The sequence below is a fragment of the Leucoraja erinacea genome, chromosome 8, assembly GCF_028641065.1.
Source record: "Leucoraja erinacea ecotype New England chromosome 8, Leri_hhj_1, whole genome shotgun sequence".
NCBI classification, from domain to species: domain Eukaryota; kingdom Metazoa; phylum Chordata; class Chondrichthyes; order Rajiformes; family Rajidae; genus Leucoraja; species Leucoraja erinaceus.
Genome location: NC_073384.1, coordinates 23,429,317 through 23,444,058, shown reverse-complemented (window position 1 = coordinate 23,444,058; position 14,742 = coordinate 23,429,317). Strand labels below are relative to the sequence as shown.

The 14,742-nt window shown below is 40.5% G+C and overlaps 1 protein-coding gene across 2 annotated transcripts in view; it reads right to left on the bottom strand.

Moving 5' to 3' along the window:
- Positions 1–369: 369 nt before the first annotated feature.
- map3k21 (mitogen-activated protein kinase kinase kinase 21) overlaps positions 370–14,742 on the bottom strand; it is a 97,558-nt gene continuing 83,185 nt past the window's right edge. Inside the window, exons 7-11 of one of the 2 annotated variants that reach the window (XR_008723848.1) lie at positions 14,483–14,636; positions 12,974–13,074; positions 10,620–11,387; positions 9,646–9,787; positions 7,397–7,533 (exon numbers count right to left, since the gene is read on the bottom strand). Coding sequence is in view for 1 of the 2 variants with exons in the window: in XM_055639230.1 (XP_055495205.1) it covers positions 7,100–7,533; positions 10,620–11,387; positions 12,974–13,074; positions 14,483–14,636 (1,457 nt within the window). In the remaining variant the exon portion in view is untranslated. Of the gene's footprint in view, positions 7,534–9,645; positions 9,788–10,619; positions 11,388–12,973; positions 13,075–14,482; positions 14,637–14,742 lie in introns of both variants that reach the window. The other variant, XM_055639230.1, reaches the window with a different exon arrangement.

Genomic DNA, 14,742 nt, shown 5'->3' with positions numbered 1-14,742 from the left:
GAATATTTTCTGAACGCACTGTAAGTGGCTGCGCTGTGGTTGACACTCCTGTTAAATACAACTTCACCCATTCCATTTATGTAGCACCTGTGATCCCAAGGACATTATGCCCTGATCTTTTGTTCAATAATTTTTCTCAGCCTGCTAAAGGACTGTCCTGCTCGAGTAGCCAACATTAAATTGCCACCAGTTTCCACACTATGCCCTTTTGCCTATTCAAATTTTCATGAAGAGATTAAATTCACACCTGAACTAATTTCTGGGCCATGTTTATCTGCATTATTAAACTCTTATCTGATCATTATTAGTTTGTGTGAACTTCCCTGCACCAAGTAGCTGATATGTTCCAACACCACCACTGGAAACACATTTACTGAAAAATTTGGGTTTTATTAAAACGGGTACATCTGATGATGGCCAAAAGAGCCAGCATTCTCTGAACAGCAAAATAATCTCATACAAATAGCCTTTTGTAGAAAGTGATCCAGTGTTTTTTTTTCTTTGACAGTACCACGAGTGTCAAATACAAAATACAAAAATTGATAGCTACAGAAAAATATTCAGTAGTACACACATTGATTTGTACTGTCAGTACTAACATTCAATTCCAAGCAGCACGTGAGATTCTATCTGGAATGTGAACACCATCAAACCTGCAATACAAGTAAAACTGACAGAGCACAGTCCAATTACATCCAGCCCCACTGGGTCAAATTGTCAGTTTACATAATCCAACTGACAATACCATTATTATTTAAACATCTTCCCTTTAAGACACACATGGGTATCGTGACCACACCAAGGTACATACAACAAGGTTTTATAATGAACCCAATGAGAAGTGATTTAACAACATGTTACCTGTTTTTTAACCAAATGCTTTGCAGTTTGTTTCTGCTATTTCAGCAGCTTAGATTTTTGGAATGTGAAATTTAACTCGTTATTTATCTCAATCAGAACATCCACACAATATGGCAACAACATTTTGAGCTGTAATGTGTGGTAATCAGAGCTTCACTTAATATGTTATGTTTCAATCAATTACCAACATTACTGGCTTTGTTCTGACCCACTAATGAAGTAAACTTTAACTAAGGCACAGAAACAATGTGATACTGCATCAATCTTTCACACTACCAGCCCTGCATGAGGAAGGACAAACATCCAAAGCGGTTTGGAGTTTTGTTGGAAAGAAAACTGATAGTTAATACTGAATTGATGCACCATCTTTTTGTATCCAAAAATATATATATTTCACTCTAGTAGAGATTTAGGTGGCGGAAGGCAGAAGGAAACTTAATTTCACTATAGCAATGGGTAATTCCTACTAAAGGGTGGTAGGGAAAGACATTCTTTGAAGGCAACAGGGATGATAAATTCAAGAGACCTCCTGAACATTTATATGTGATGGAAAAGGCTTCCCTGTGTCATAAAAGATGCAAAAAGATCACAGCGATCATTTCTGGATAGAAGGGAGAATTCAAAAGGGTGCTTCAGATTACTTATTGTTTAGAAGAGAACATGGGAATCCAGCAGTTAGACATACCACAACACTACAGCTGTAGAAATAATTGTTTATCACATTACTTTTTGTGGAAAGGTTGGAGATAAATTAGGGCCCAAGCCTATTTGATTAAATCAGTTATAATTCAAGTTGTTTAGAAAGGTTTCATTCCATGATTATTCCAAATCCAGATGCTGTCAGGGCATTGGTGTACCTTTTAGTGCATGGAGCTTTGTCAGCCTGTCCCATAGCTCACTCCTGTAAACTTAATATGGAGATTAATGAGTTAAAAAAACCCCATAAGTACTGGCCTCTGTTAGTGTTAAAAATAGATGTTGATTTGCATCAACGACAAGTTTTCAAATCTATTTGCAATTGTAAATGAATACATTCTAACATAATTCCTGTCTCTGAGAGCGATCTTGGACACTTTTAAGATTTGCTAGGATATTGCCAGTTGTGAAGGAATTTAGATATGTGAGCAGCGAGTTGGGTTGTCTAGGCCGTGGGCATTTTATCTGAAAAAAAGGAGGCAATAGATGGTTTAACGATGGTATCAAATTTGTAACTAGCCCAGTCAGCATGAAGAAAGAGTAAGATCCCATTTCCCCAGTAGGTCCATAACTGGGTCATAGTTAATAGATAAGGAGGATTTAAAAGGGGTTGAGGAATGGTGGAGTTTTTGGAACTCAAAGGTTTCGAAGGTCTTTTATTGTCACGTGTACCAATTAAGGTACAGTGATATGCAAATTACCATACAGCCAAATGAAAAAAAAGCAACAAGACACATAACTACATAAAAGTTAACATAAACATCCACCACAGCGGATTCCCCACATTCCTCACTGTGATGGAAGGCAAAAAAGTCCAATCATCTTCCTCTTGTAGGTACGGTAGAAGGTCACATTTAATACCTGCAGTTAATATTTAAACTGCTATGATCTACAACACTGCAGGGCAAAGAATGGTAATCGGGCTACACCAAATACCTTTTTTGTTTTGACTGGAATAGATGCAATGTATGAATTGTATGGATTTTTGATTATTTACATTTTGCATCATCTTTGAAAGTATGTAGGATTAAAATAATTCCATTTCCTTATGATTGTCTCAATAGGGTACAGGCAGAGAAACAGTCTAATTCACACTGTGGAAAGAATATGTTGATGCCTGCTTTACTCTAGCCATTGTTTACAATTCAATGCAGGGTCCAAGATGCATCAGAGTTCGCAATAAAGTAGCATTTGAACTTCTGCTGTCACTAGGCTAAATTATTTTTTGTTTGGGCTTAATTTTTCACTACATTCCAAACTTCTTATTAATCATCCAATTTGAATCTTGGTCAAGGACTTGGCTGAAAGATTTGTTATTGTGATATTTGGACGGTGGGTGGAAATAGATGGAAACTGTAATGATATTTTAATTGAGAAAAAGAATGTGTTAAATGAAAACGTAATCTCCACCAAATCTTGCTGGGGTATGAAACTCCATGCTATGAACTGCCCCCTAATACTTTGCCTGGGTGCACTTAATACGACATGGGTTAAACAGCCAAGTTCATTTGTATTCATACCTGATATACTACACCCAGTGATAAAATCCCATTGTATTGTTTTCATTTAAAAACTTCAAAAAGACCGATCCAAAATTATTTTGCTGAAGAAGGAATACTTATTAGAATCAGGTAGTTTACTGAAGGAAAATAATTTTAAAATGGTCATTAGAGATCTGTTTATAGCTTATACTTGGTCAAATTCAGGCAATTAACATTAAACACTGTACTCGATTTCTTATATCTAATCAGAGCAAGGCCATTCAGAATTTATTTTTAAATCAGGAAGTGTTTTTCTCAAATAGTGGATAGATGGAAAAATTTTCCTAAATATATTGGGGATCAGGTTAAATGTGACAGATTTTATAAATAAGTACTTCAAATAATGGTTTAATCAATTTTATTGGTCACAAGGTTATTGAAGATCAAATTGGTCATATTCCAACTCGTTGAATATCCTAAAGGGGGCATTTGGCTTGGTCATGTTCCCATGATTATGGTGTACATTCGAAGTGGAGAGATTATTTAACTCGAGTTCAATAGTGGCACCGATCAGGTCTTGTTTCCAAGAAATGATTTCAGATTCAACTGTTAAAGGGAATTAGCTTCTGCAATTATTATTTTGTCAAGACATAACCGTGAAATCAAAATGAATAATTGTTTTTAATATTTAAGGGTTTTTGAACCAAAGATACACTTGGGAGGAAATCAAAATAGGCAATATACGTACTCTGAGCTTCCCAAAAAGGACTTCCATGATCCTTCTCTGGGACTCGACATGGACCAAGCCTGCTTGGCATAATATAAAATACGTTCTTATTTAATACCTAAGATTTTACATAAATATTATTCAAAGTCTCAAACTGCAGTAAAAATACAACTAAACAAATATATAAAAGCAGCATCTTCAAGTGAAAAGACCTTTGACAGATTTACAAAGTGGTACAAATAGCTTACGTACTTTACCAAAAAAAAAATCAAAGCACAGTATATCATGATTTTGTGCAGCAAGGGTAAGAATCAGACATTGAATGTACAGTAATTAAACTTTCCAAAAACTAATTGTATTTGAACAGAGGTAAAAGATGATACTCTAACATTGTTATGCAAAAAAAGTAGCTAGTTCTTAAAATACACGTTAACACTGATAAGATGAATCAGCTGGTTTGTGGTCAAAAACTGGAACAGTTTTTACACTAGTTTAATTGTCAGATAAGTCAAAATGATATGACATTCTGATTGCAAAGAATACATCCCTAAACTGAATCATCACTGGATCCCTTTGATAATCCTCTGGTTGCGAATGACTACTGGCACACAACAATTTGTGTAAAAACAGGCACAATCAGCAGGAATACAGAGTCCTCCCACTGATCCCTTCCCCATGTACTGTGAGGAAATGTAGCCTCTTGCACCCAATTTCAAATGCTGTTGAAGCTTTTACCCTGTCTGGAACTCTAGCACCAACCATCACCCAAGCTTATGGCCAGATTGAGCTAACTGGGATGAGCTACAGGACTGCAGAGAGAGCTCGAATAATGGAAACAGATCGGAAATGAAAGTAGATCAATAAATTGACAGTAACATCAACTGTAGGCAAACACCCAGGCTGCACCCCCATGATACAATGCTTAGCAGTTTACCGAGCTCAGTACACATCCCAAACACTGCTTGGAATTGGAATAACTTGCACGTTTTGAAGTGCAATACCCCACTTTTTTGATTTTACATCTATTATCAGAAAATAAACTAGTGGACAGAACCCATAATACGAAATAGCACATACCAAGTTCTAGCATTTCTTGTCCTTTGAACTGCAATATTTACATAAATCAGGCAGCTGTGATATCTGAACTGTTTCATATCAACATGAAAATTGTAAAATGAGAGTTTGCAGCTTTACAGGTAAGAGGGTGAAATTAATTGCATCCTGAAAGTGTCTATAAGGCAAATTGGGTATTGTTATAAATCTGAACAGATTTAAAAAAGGCAAACTCTAATAGCCAGAAAGAAAGTGTTCCAAATGGCCAGCAAATTTGTAATAGTTACATCTGCAGCATAATGAATACATTTTACAGTTACTTTTTTTCAACAGGTTGTCTGTCATAAACGTTGAGATCTAGCAGCAGATTTGTTTGGATTTAGAAAGTCTACTGATCCGTTGCAGCCTAAAATGTACGTTAATAAATAAAGCAGCTGCCAGGTAGTTACCAATTCATGCTCCATAAGCTATTCACAAAGCTCAAGCAACCATTTTTTTTCTCTAAAAAAATCAAGGAAGCTCTATAAAACAGTTGATCAACTATTTCCAGTGTTTTATGAGTGGTATTCACCGCAATCTTCAAAGATAAAATCCTTGTTGATATTTTTTGCTACAATTTAATGAAATTTAACTTCTAAAAGTGGTGAGCCATTGATCCCAGAGTTAAATAATTTAAACAATAAGCCATTTAAATCGCACGAGGTTGTAATCTACAAAATGATTGTACATCAAGACCATTGCTAAATGGCAGGATCTTGATATTTTAGGGGGTTTTTCTCCATGTGGTAGAGTTTGTTCTGTGTAATGGTCAGCATATAATATTACAGTAAAGCAACTGGAAGTATCCCTTTTGTTTACTCAGTACAAATAATATTTTTATTTCCCAAGCTTGGAACATCTTTTCTCTAAAGGTATGTGTTTCCTCCCTGACAGATAGTTCCAAGGGCAATCCACTGCCTAAATAGCTGGAGTTTGGTGTGGGCCAACAGTTAACAATATGCGTACGAGAACACGTTCCAATTCCATTTTACCAGCACTCAGATCAGGACACACCACACAGTGATCACAAGTGCAGAGCTTGTTAGCAGTTTACCGAGATCTGCCTCAGATCAGCTTAACCAGGGATGTTCTGGGGCAGTGATGCAGAGTGAGAATTTATTTACAAGCCATCTGTGGGAACTTCATTAATGGTTTCTTTTTGACAAAGAATCTTTGAGAATCTGGGCAAGGAACCCTTAGATTTTGGAGCACATTTAATTAATAATGCATAATGAAGATTCATTTAACTGAACTTGCATAGCACTAAAACTGAGCAAGACAGATCATTTGAGGAGATACTTGTGGGACAGCTGTAATGGGGACAGTAACATTGTTGTGGCTGGACTAGTATCCAGAGGTATGAATTTGAACCCCACCACAGCAACCTAGAGTATAATTTCAAGTAATTAAATAAATCTGCAATTTAAATTAATTACAGCAACAAGTAATTTGACTGGATATCGACCAGATTGTCATAAAAGCCCATCTGATTAACTGGCATTTGTTCAGGATGAACATCTGCCATCTTCACCTGGTCTAACTCATGAATTCCATCCTCATTTCTGGGGCAATTAAGATTGGACAATATTTGCTGATATTGCCAATGACATCCACAGCCAGTGAGCAAATAAAAAGGATACTGCCGCTACAAAGATCAGTTCACACTCTACCAGATAAAATTTAAGACAGCAAGCAAGAAAACACGTCAAGTCAATACTCCAGAAAACATCCATAACTCATGGTACGGGTCAATGCAAACTAATCAAGTTTCTTAAAGCAAACCACCAGTCACCTTCACTAGTCTTCTATTTTAAATATGAAGCATGCTGCTGGAAATGACTAAAGATTAAATTTTGATATTCAAAGTGCAAAATACCATGGGCTACACGCAAAACTGATCTTCCAGTTTCACATAGAGTAAATTGATCTTCCTTTCTCAAATCTGGCAACCAGTGCAGGACAAGTAGTGCTCATGTACCAGTATCCCCAGATCAAATCCAGCTCAGATCCAGGATGTGAAGGTAGGGTGTTAACCAAGAGAGCTAAGGCGTGAGATGGATGACCTTCCGCTTCTGGTCAGATCAGGTGAGACCACGTGGGCCTACAATAGAAAATGCCCAGAAAAAAGATATACATTCTGTTCACATATGTTCTTACCAAACAAGGTTCAATGCATTCATGAAATTGCTCTTCTAAATAAAAAAGGAACAGATGCATAGTCCCATCTCCAAGGCAGTGAGTGCTAAAACATAAACTCTTTCTCCAGTTCGAAGCTGCTGGATCTGCTGGGCTGGGATCCGTCCCTGCAGAGGGGAACCGTGCCATCCTGGCTTTGGCCTTCAACGTCCATGTCAAGTAGCGAACAGGCACCAATAGGCAATCTGGGGCATTGATCAGCAGTGAGGATTGCGTCCAAAATGGGCACAGTGGCATCTCCTGAAGTTTCCGGGGACTCGTTCTGGCTGTTTGAGCGAGACACATATAGCCAGGGGTCCGTTCTGATTAGGGGCAGGAATGGCCGGGGCCTGGGTAAAGCATCCCCAGATTTTGGTCTCTCAGGCAGCACATCCCTTTTGGGAGTCCTTCTCTTTGTCGATGACGGGTACAGGGACTTGGGGTCTGGAAGACGTGGAAACTCAGACTCTCTACGTGGACTGAAGTCAGCAACTCCATTAGCTGAGGAAAATTTTTAAGAAAAGAAAACATCAGTGGTTTTGCATCCATCTGAAAGAACAAGATGCTGCATCAAAATAGATGCCATAAAATGTAATTAATTCAAGAAGTTGGCCACTCCGAGTTGACACTTAACCTAGAATGCAAGATTCCAAGGATGATAATTAAACTGACCTATGAACATGACATTCCTAGAAATTATAATCTGTTTCGTATTGAACACTAAGGCAAACAAACCTCTACCTCCTCCCATGCTGTTTAGCACATATGTAACTATAGACAATAGGTGCAGAAGTAGGCCATTCGACCCTTCAAGACAGCACTGCCATTCACTGTGATCATGGCTGATCATCCACAATCAGTACCGTGTTCCTGCTTTCTCCCCATATCCCTTGACTCATATCCAGAGAATTAGCCTCCACTGCCTTCTGAGGCGGAGAATTCAACAGATTCATAACTCTCTGTGTGAAAAGGTTTTTCCTCATCTCCGTTCTAAATGGCGTACCCCTTATTCTTAAACTGTGGCCCCTGGTTCTGGACTCCCCCAACATTGGGAACACGTTTCCTGCTTCTAGCGTGTCCAAACCCTCAATAATCTTATATGTTTCAATAAGAATCCCTCTCATCTTTCTAAATTCCAGAGAATACAAGCCCAGCGCTCCATTCTATCAACATTGTCCTGCCATCCCGGGAATTAACCTCGTGAACATACGCTGCACTTCCTAAATAGCAAGAATGTCCTTCCACAAATATGGAGACCAAAACTGCACACAATACTCCAGGTGTGGTTTCACTAGGGCCCTGTACAACTGCAGAAGGACATCTTTGCTCCTATACTCAACCCCACTTGTTATAAAGGCTAACATGCTCTTCGCTTTCTTCACTGTGCTACTATGCTTACTTTCTGTGACTGATGAACAAGGGCCCCCAGATCTCGTTGTACTTCCCCTTTTCCCAACTTGACACCATTCAGATAATAATCTGCCTTCCTGTTTTCGCCACCAAAGTGGATAACCTTACATTTATCCACACTAAACTGCATCTGCCCACTCACCCAAGCTGTCCAAGTCACCCTGCATCCTCACAGCATTCCCCTCACAGTTCACAATGCCACCCAGCTTTATGTCATCTGCAAATTTGCTAATGTTACTTTTAATCCATTCATCTAAATTAGTAATGTATATTGTAAATAGCTGCGGTCCCAGCAACAAGCCTTGCGGTACCTCACTAGTCACTGCCTGCCATTCTGAAAGAGACCCATTAATCCCTTACTCTTTGTTTCCTGTCTGCCAACCAATGTTCTATCCATGTCAGTACCCTACCCCCAATACCATGTGCTCTATTTTTTTCCCACTAATCTCCAATGTGGGACCTTATCAAATGCTTTGTGAAAATCCAGGTACACTGCCTCTCCCATGTCCATTTTCCAAGTTACATCCTCAAAAAATTCCAGAAGATTAGTCAAGCATGATTTCCCCTTCGTAAATCCATGCTAACTCGGACCGATCCTGTTATTGCTATCCGAATGTGCCGCTATTTCATCTTTTATAATTGACTCCAGCATCTTCCCCACCACCGATGTCAGGCTAACTGGTCTATAATTCCCTGTTTTCTCTCTCCCACCTTTCTTAAAAAGTGGGATAACATTAACTACCCTCCAATCCACAGGAACTGATCCTGATAGAACATTGGAAAATGATCACCAATGCGTCCATAATTTCTAGAGCCACTTCCTTAAGTACCCTAGGATGCAGACCATCAGGCCCTGGGGATTTATCAGTCTTCGGTCCCATCAGTCTGCCCAACACCATTTCCTGCCTAATGTGAATTTCCTTCAGTTACTCAGTCACCCTAGATCCTCTGGCTACTAGTACCTCAAGGAGATTGGTTGTGTCTTCCTTAGTGAAGACGGATCCAAAGTACCTGTTCAACTCGTCTGCCATTTCCTTGTTCCCCATAATAAATTCACCTGAATTTATACCTGAATTTAGAGTCATTCAGCACAAAAGCAAGGCTCTTCAGCCCTTCAATTACCATCTATACCATTCCCAATTATCAGCACTTGATTCACAGTCTTCATGCCTTGCCAGTTCAAGTGCTTGACAAGGTACTTACATGTTGAGAGAGTCTCTGCCTCCAACATCCATCAAGGCAGTGCATTCCAGATTCCAATCACCCTCTGCGTGAAAAGGTTCTTCCTTAGTTCCCCTCTGAACCTCTTCCCTAAACCCATGGCCTCTAGTTTAAGATATGTCTACTATGGGGAGAAAAGTTTCAATCAGCTTGCTCCACTTAAAGAAAAAATCCTAGATATTCACTTTCTTCTTATAACTGAAACACTTCATATCAGGAATTTATTTTGCACCCTCTCCAGTACTATGTGCTGTTCTGGTCGCCACACCATAGGAAGGGCCTTTTGCGTCCCGCACATAGTACTTCAGCTGTGGCCTAGCCAATGTTTTATAGGTGGTATATCACAACTTCCTTGCTCTTGCATTCTCTGTCCGAGCTAATAAGGGAATTTTCCATAAACATTCTTCACAATATCACTTTCATGGATTTTACGACATGTATACTCTCTTCCCCATACTACCTGGGGCCCTACCATTTATTACACATGTCCTACCCTTTTTACTCCTCCTAAGTACATTAACTGGCATTTTATTACATTTAAATTCCATTTGCCATTGGTTTGACAATCTTACCAACCGATCAATATCGTCCTGTTGTCTACAACCAGCCACCTCCTTATCAACATCATCTGATCATCAGCCACCTCCCTCATCTGGCCGTCACCATATAGGTTGTTGCGTATCTCTCTAGCGCAACATTCACTGTCCTGATTACACTGGTGCCTGCTTTCTCTCAATGCTACTCTTTCCTTTATTTCTGCTTTCGTTCAAAGCAGATGCTTAACGCAGTTTCTATGCATGACAGAGCTATATTGAAATAGACAGGGAAAGCTTGGCAATTCTGGTGAATGGGGAGTTCCGGTTTAAAGTCGACCCCCTTCGACTATTGATGCAGCATTTCAAAGTTGGACATTGAACAAGACACCTGGCATTCTGCCCATTAACGGTGAAACTTACTGGCTGGGCTTCCTTCTGATGGCATCTGGCCAGAGGGAGATATGGGCTCAGCAGCTCCCTCTGCAGGCACAGTACTGCACTCTTTCAAACACTCAATGTCTGACAAAGGCGACTCATCTAGGTTCTTGTGTACCCCGTTAATGGAACTGTTCAAAGGATTGTCAGTCAAGAGTTCTTGTTTATTGAGGTTGGTGACAGGAGTGAGTGGCGTGTTGAAGGTGGGTACATCCTCACTGTCCGACCGGAGCAAGGACCTGGTGGAATTACATTCGGAAATGGAAGACATTGACAAGAGATTAACGGCATGCGAGTTCAGTGAGGGAATGTTGGCCTCGTCCTTCTTGGAGACTGTCCTGTTCGGAGGACTGGTGCTTCTGCGGAACCTGCTGGTTCTCTGAAAAAGCCCCTCCTTCTTCTTCTTCTCCTCCTTGACTTCAATTTCCTCCGAGACAAGCGATTTATTCACCTCTCTGACGTCACACCCTAAGGCCACAGATGCAAGCAGCACAGCACAGCCATACAGCACCATATCGGTTTTCTTCCTCTGAATTAATCGCTTCAGGCTGTTTGTGGGAGTGACCTGTGGAGTGCTATTGGCCGAGCTGGCAGGCGTCGTCATCGCCTCCTCCTGGCTTTCGCTGCCACCGTCTCCATCTCCCTGATGATCTTTACGAAGAGGTAGATCAATATACACCTGATTAGGTAATTTGGACTGCTTTGGTCGATTTTCATAATCTTCAGCTGCTTGAGTCTGCTCAGACACAATCCCTGTGGGAAAGAGAATTGTACCTTTCAGTACCTGTGCATTAAGCTTAACAGGTGCATATTTGCAAATACAGAAACCTATGAATGGAACTAAGGTTAAGGTCATGGGACAGAACTTCCAATGAAGAGCCACTGCCTTGCAACACCAGAGACAGAGTTCAATTCTGACCCTGGGCAGTACTCATGTGGTGTTGGCACGTTCTTTCCATGACCATTTGGGTTTCCTCCAAGTGCTCCAGTTTCCTCCTATATTCCAAAGATACTCAGGTTGGTAAGTTAATTGGCCACTGCAAATTGTCCCGTGTGTATAGATGGGTGGTAGGACCTGGGGGGCATTGATGGGAATGTGGGGAAAATAAAATAATGAGAGTCATATGTAAATGGGTGTTTGATGCTTAGTTTGGCCTCAGTGGGCATGCTGAATTATTTCTGATTGTATGACTAACCAGAACAATGAGGATTCTACCTTGCTGTTATCAGCCTCTTGACAGATCTCTCATAAGCCGAGGCTGTATTCCCATTCTTCCCATCTAACTTGTTGCAGCACTTCGAAACTGCACATCCTTCATGTTAAAATGTGAAAAATAAAAATTGGGAACACTCTTCTCTTCAGCTCTACACTTGCATAGGGATATAAAACTCTTCACTACACTCTACAATGGGCTCGTCACACCACATAAACCATATTAAATTCAGTTGCTTGATCTGTGCTGGCTTATTTAATACATGAATAAGTGTACAACAACACCTGGAGGACAGTATATGGTATTGGTCTCCTTATTTAGGTATATTTGGCTTGAAGGTTGTGCAGGGAATACTTACCAGATTGATTTTGGGGTTATTTAAGGAATGATTGAAGGCCTATATTTTGGAGGAAACAAGCGGTGATCTTGTTGAAGCTTGCAAAATCCTGAAGGGATTCAACAGCGTCAATACTATGAGGATGGTTTCCCTGACATGGAAATCAAGAATAGAAGACACAGACTCTGGATAAAATATCCCTGTAAGATGAGGAAGAATTTCTTCTCTTGGGAGGGGTGTGAATTCACTATTCCAACGAGTTCTATGTAGCATCATCAAATACATTTATGACTGAAAAAGAGGGATCTGGGAAAATCAAAGGTTGTAATTATCAGATACAGGTCCACCACCGATTTCCAGCACATTGGGTTCTAGAGCCTTGCTGGATTATTCATTTTGCTGGAACAACAGAGGTCAGAGCCTTCGAGATGAGTCGAACAGTACTGGAATTGTCCGCTCAGATCAAATAAAAGCCACTTGGGTTGAGATATCAAAGGATGTTCATGGTCAGTAACCATTCAATTGAGAAAGCAGCAGGAAATGTGTGATTTCTTTCCTCGGACATTTTTCCTAATACAAATTACAGCTGAAATTAACCACTTCAGAGTGTGTATCAAAATTGAATAATCCTGATATCCATGCATAATGCAAATTTTTGTAGTCTGAATGTAACTGATCGCCACTGAATTGAATGCTCTTTATAACTGCAATTACAGGTTTAACTGTGTGTAGACCTTCAACTGGCATAAGTGAAAGACACTAATTTACAATATAGTGAAAATTCTTACCCTGGTCCGCAATATTTGCAAAAACTGAAGTCAGAGGTAAAGTTGGAGTCTTCAACAAACTTGCAGACCATGGATTGTTTCCATCTGATAAAGGCCTTGTCCTAATATACAAAACAAAAATTGTTTCACCTTCACTGTCTAATTATTAAAGACATAGTGAAAAAGATTATGAGCCTGTTCCACTTAGGGACAGACAGACAGACAGACAGACAGACAGACAGACAGACAGACAGCTTCCTTCACCAGCCTGTTATGCAGGCGGGGGACAGGCAAGCAGGGGAGCGCTGTCTGAATGAAATTCACACGGTGCAAAGCCAATGTGATACAGACACACACTGCGATGAACAGGAAGATTGGAGCTGTAATGAAGACATTTAAAGCAAAGTGTATGGGAAGGGTCACGTAAGTCCTTTAAAAGGGTGGGGTGATGGGGGGAGAAGGAGTGGAGACAACTTTTAAGAAGCCAGAGATACACTGGCTGTGAGGCTCGGCGGACATTAACATTACCAGTCAGTTATCCTTGGTTCTGAAAACTACTGCTTACGTTTTTTTATTCCCAATGAGCCAATGAAATTCACCAGTCAGCACCGACTACAACCTACGAGAACCTACGACCTCCTGCGACCCACTACCACTGCACCTACTGCACGAGAATTTAGTTACTCTCCATGGCGGCTTAATTTAAGACCATAATGAGGTCGCGACTAGTTCCCAGAATTCGGGAACTCCTCACGACCATGAAGGCGACTACCTGGCAACCACCCGCGAACATGTGGCGACCATGAGGCGACCGCATAGTCTCCTGCAGTCGCCTAAGACAGGCCCTCTAGGAGCTTCCAGGCCTGATCACAGGAATTCACAACACAGTCATTCACACAGGTCTCAGTCTAATTAAGAAAGATTATCCAGGGTTGTGCAGCAATCACCATGAAAAGCACTGGTACAGTATACTGCAGACTTTTGCAAACGTTTGTAGACTCATAACCATGAGCAGTGAATCTGGGTTCCAAGGCACGTCACACTCACTCACTCACTCTCCAGCTTTACAATAGAGCAGAGAGCAGAGAGCAGATTTAACAGCTTGCAAAAACGGATGAAGTTCTCATTGGTCTCATATATGCTGAAAGTGTCTCACCAACAATTTCTGGACTTTTACCCAGTGGCCATTCCCACCAGAGCCCAATGATCAGGCTAAGGCCCTGATCCACACCCTATTCCAAATAAAATAGAGATAGTTGGCAATAGAGAAAGGAAGAATATGTTCAGTTGATGTGCAGTGGGGCGGGGTGAGAGAAGCAGGAAATGAATAACTTCAACATAAGTTCCTGATCAGTATTCCTAGAAGTACATGAATATCAGGCATGGGCGTGTTTGAACACAAATAGAATACACTCTGCATCAAAATAGTCAGTCAATTCTCAGACTAACCATGAGCACAAAAGCCTGAGGGCTACCACTGGGCCCCACAACATGGATAAACAGGGAAAATGCCCATCTTCCAGCACTCACCTTTCCTCACAATTGGTCCGCTCCTTGGTTTGCATAGAACTAGGTCCCCAGGTTCGCCCTTTCTTCTTGCAAGTTTTCTGTACCTCTTCATCATAATCTTCCTGACGGTAGACTGTGCTTTTACCCCACGTTCTATTGCTCTCATCAAGGGTAACTGCACACAACAGAACAAGAAACTTGAAATGCATTTCAAGTAACTTAAGAGAAGGTAGATGTTTCTCCCTGTACAATTCCAGAAATCTTCAGCTGAATTTTAAATC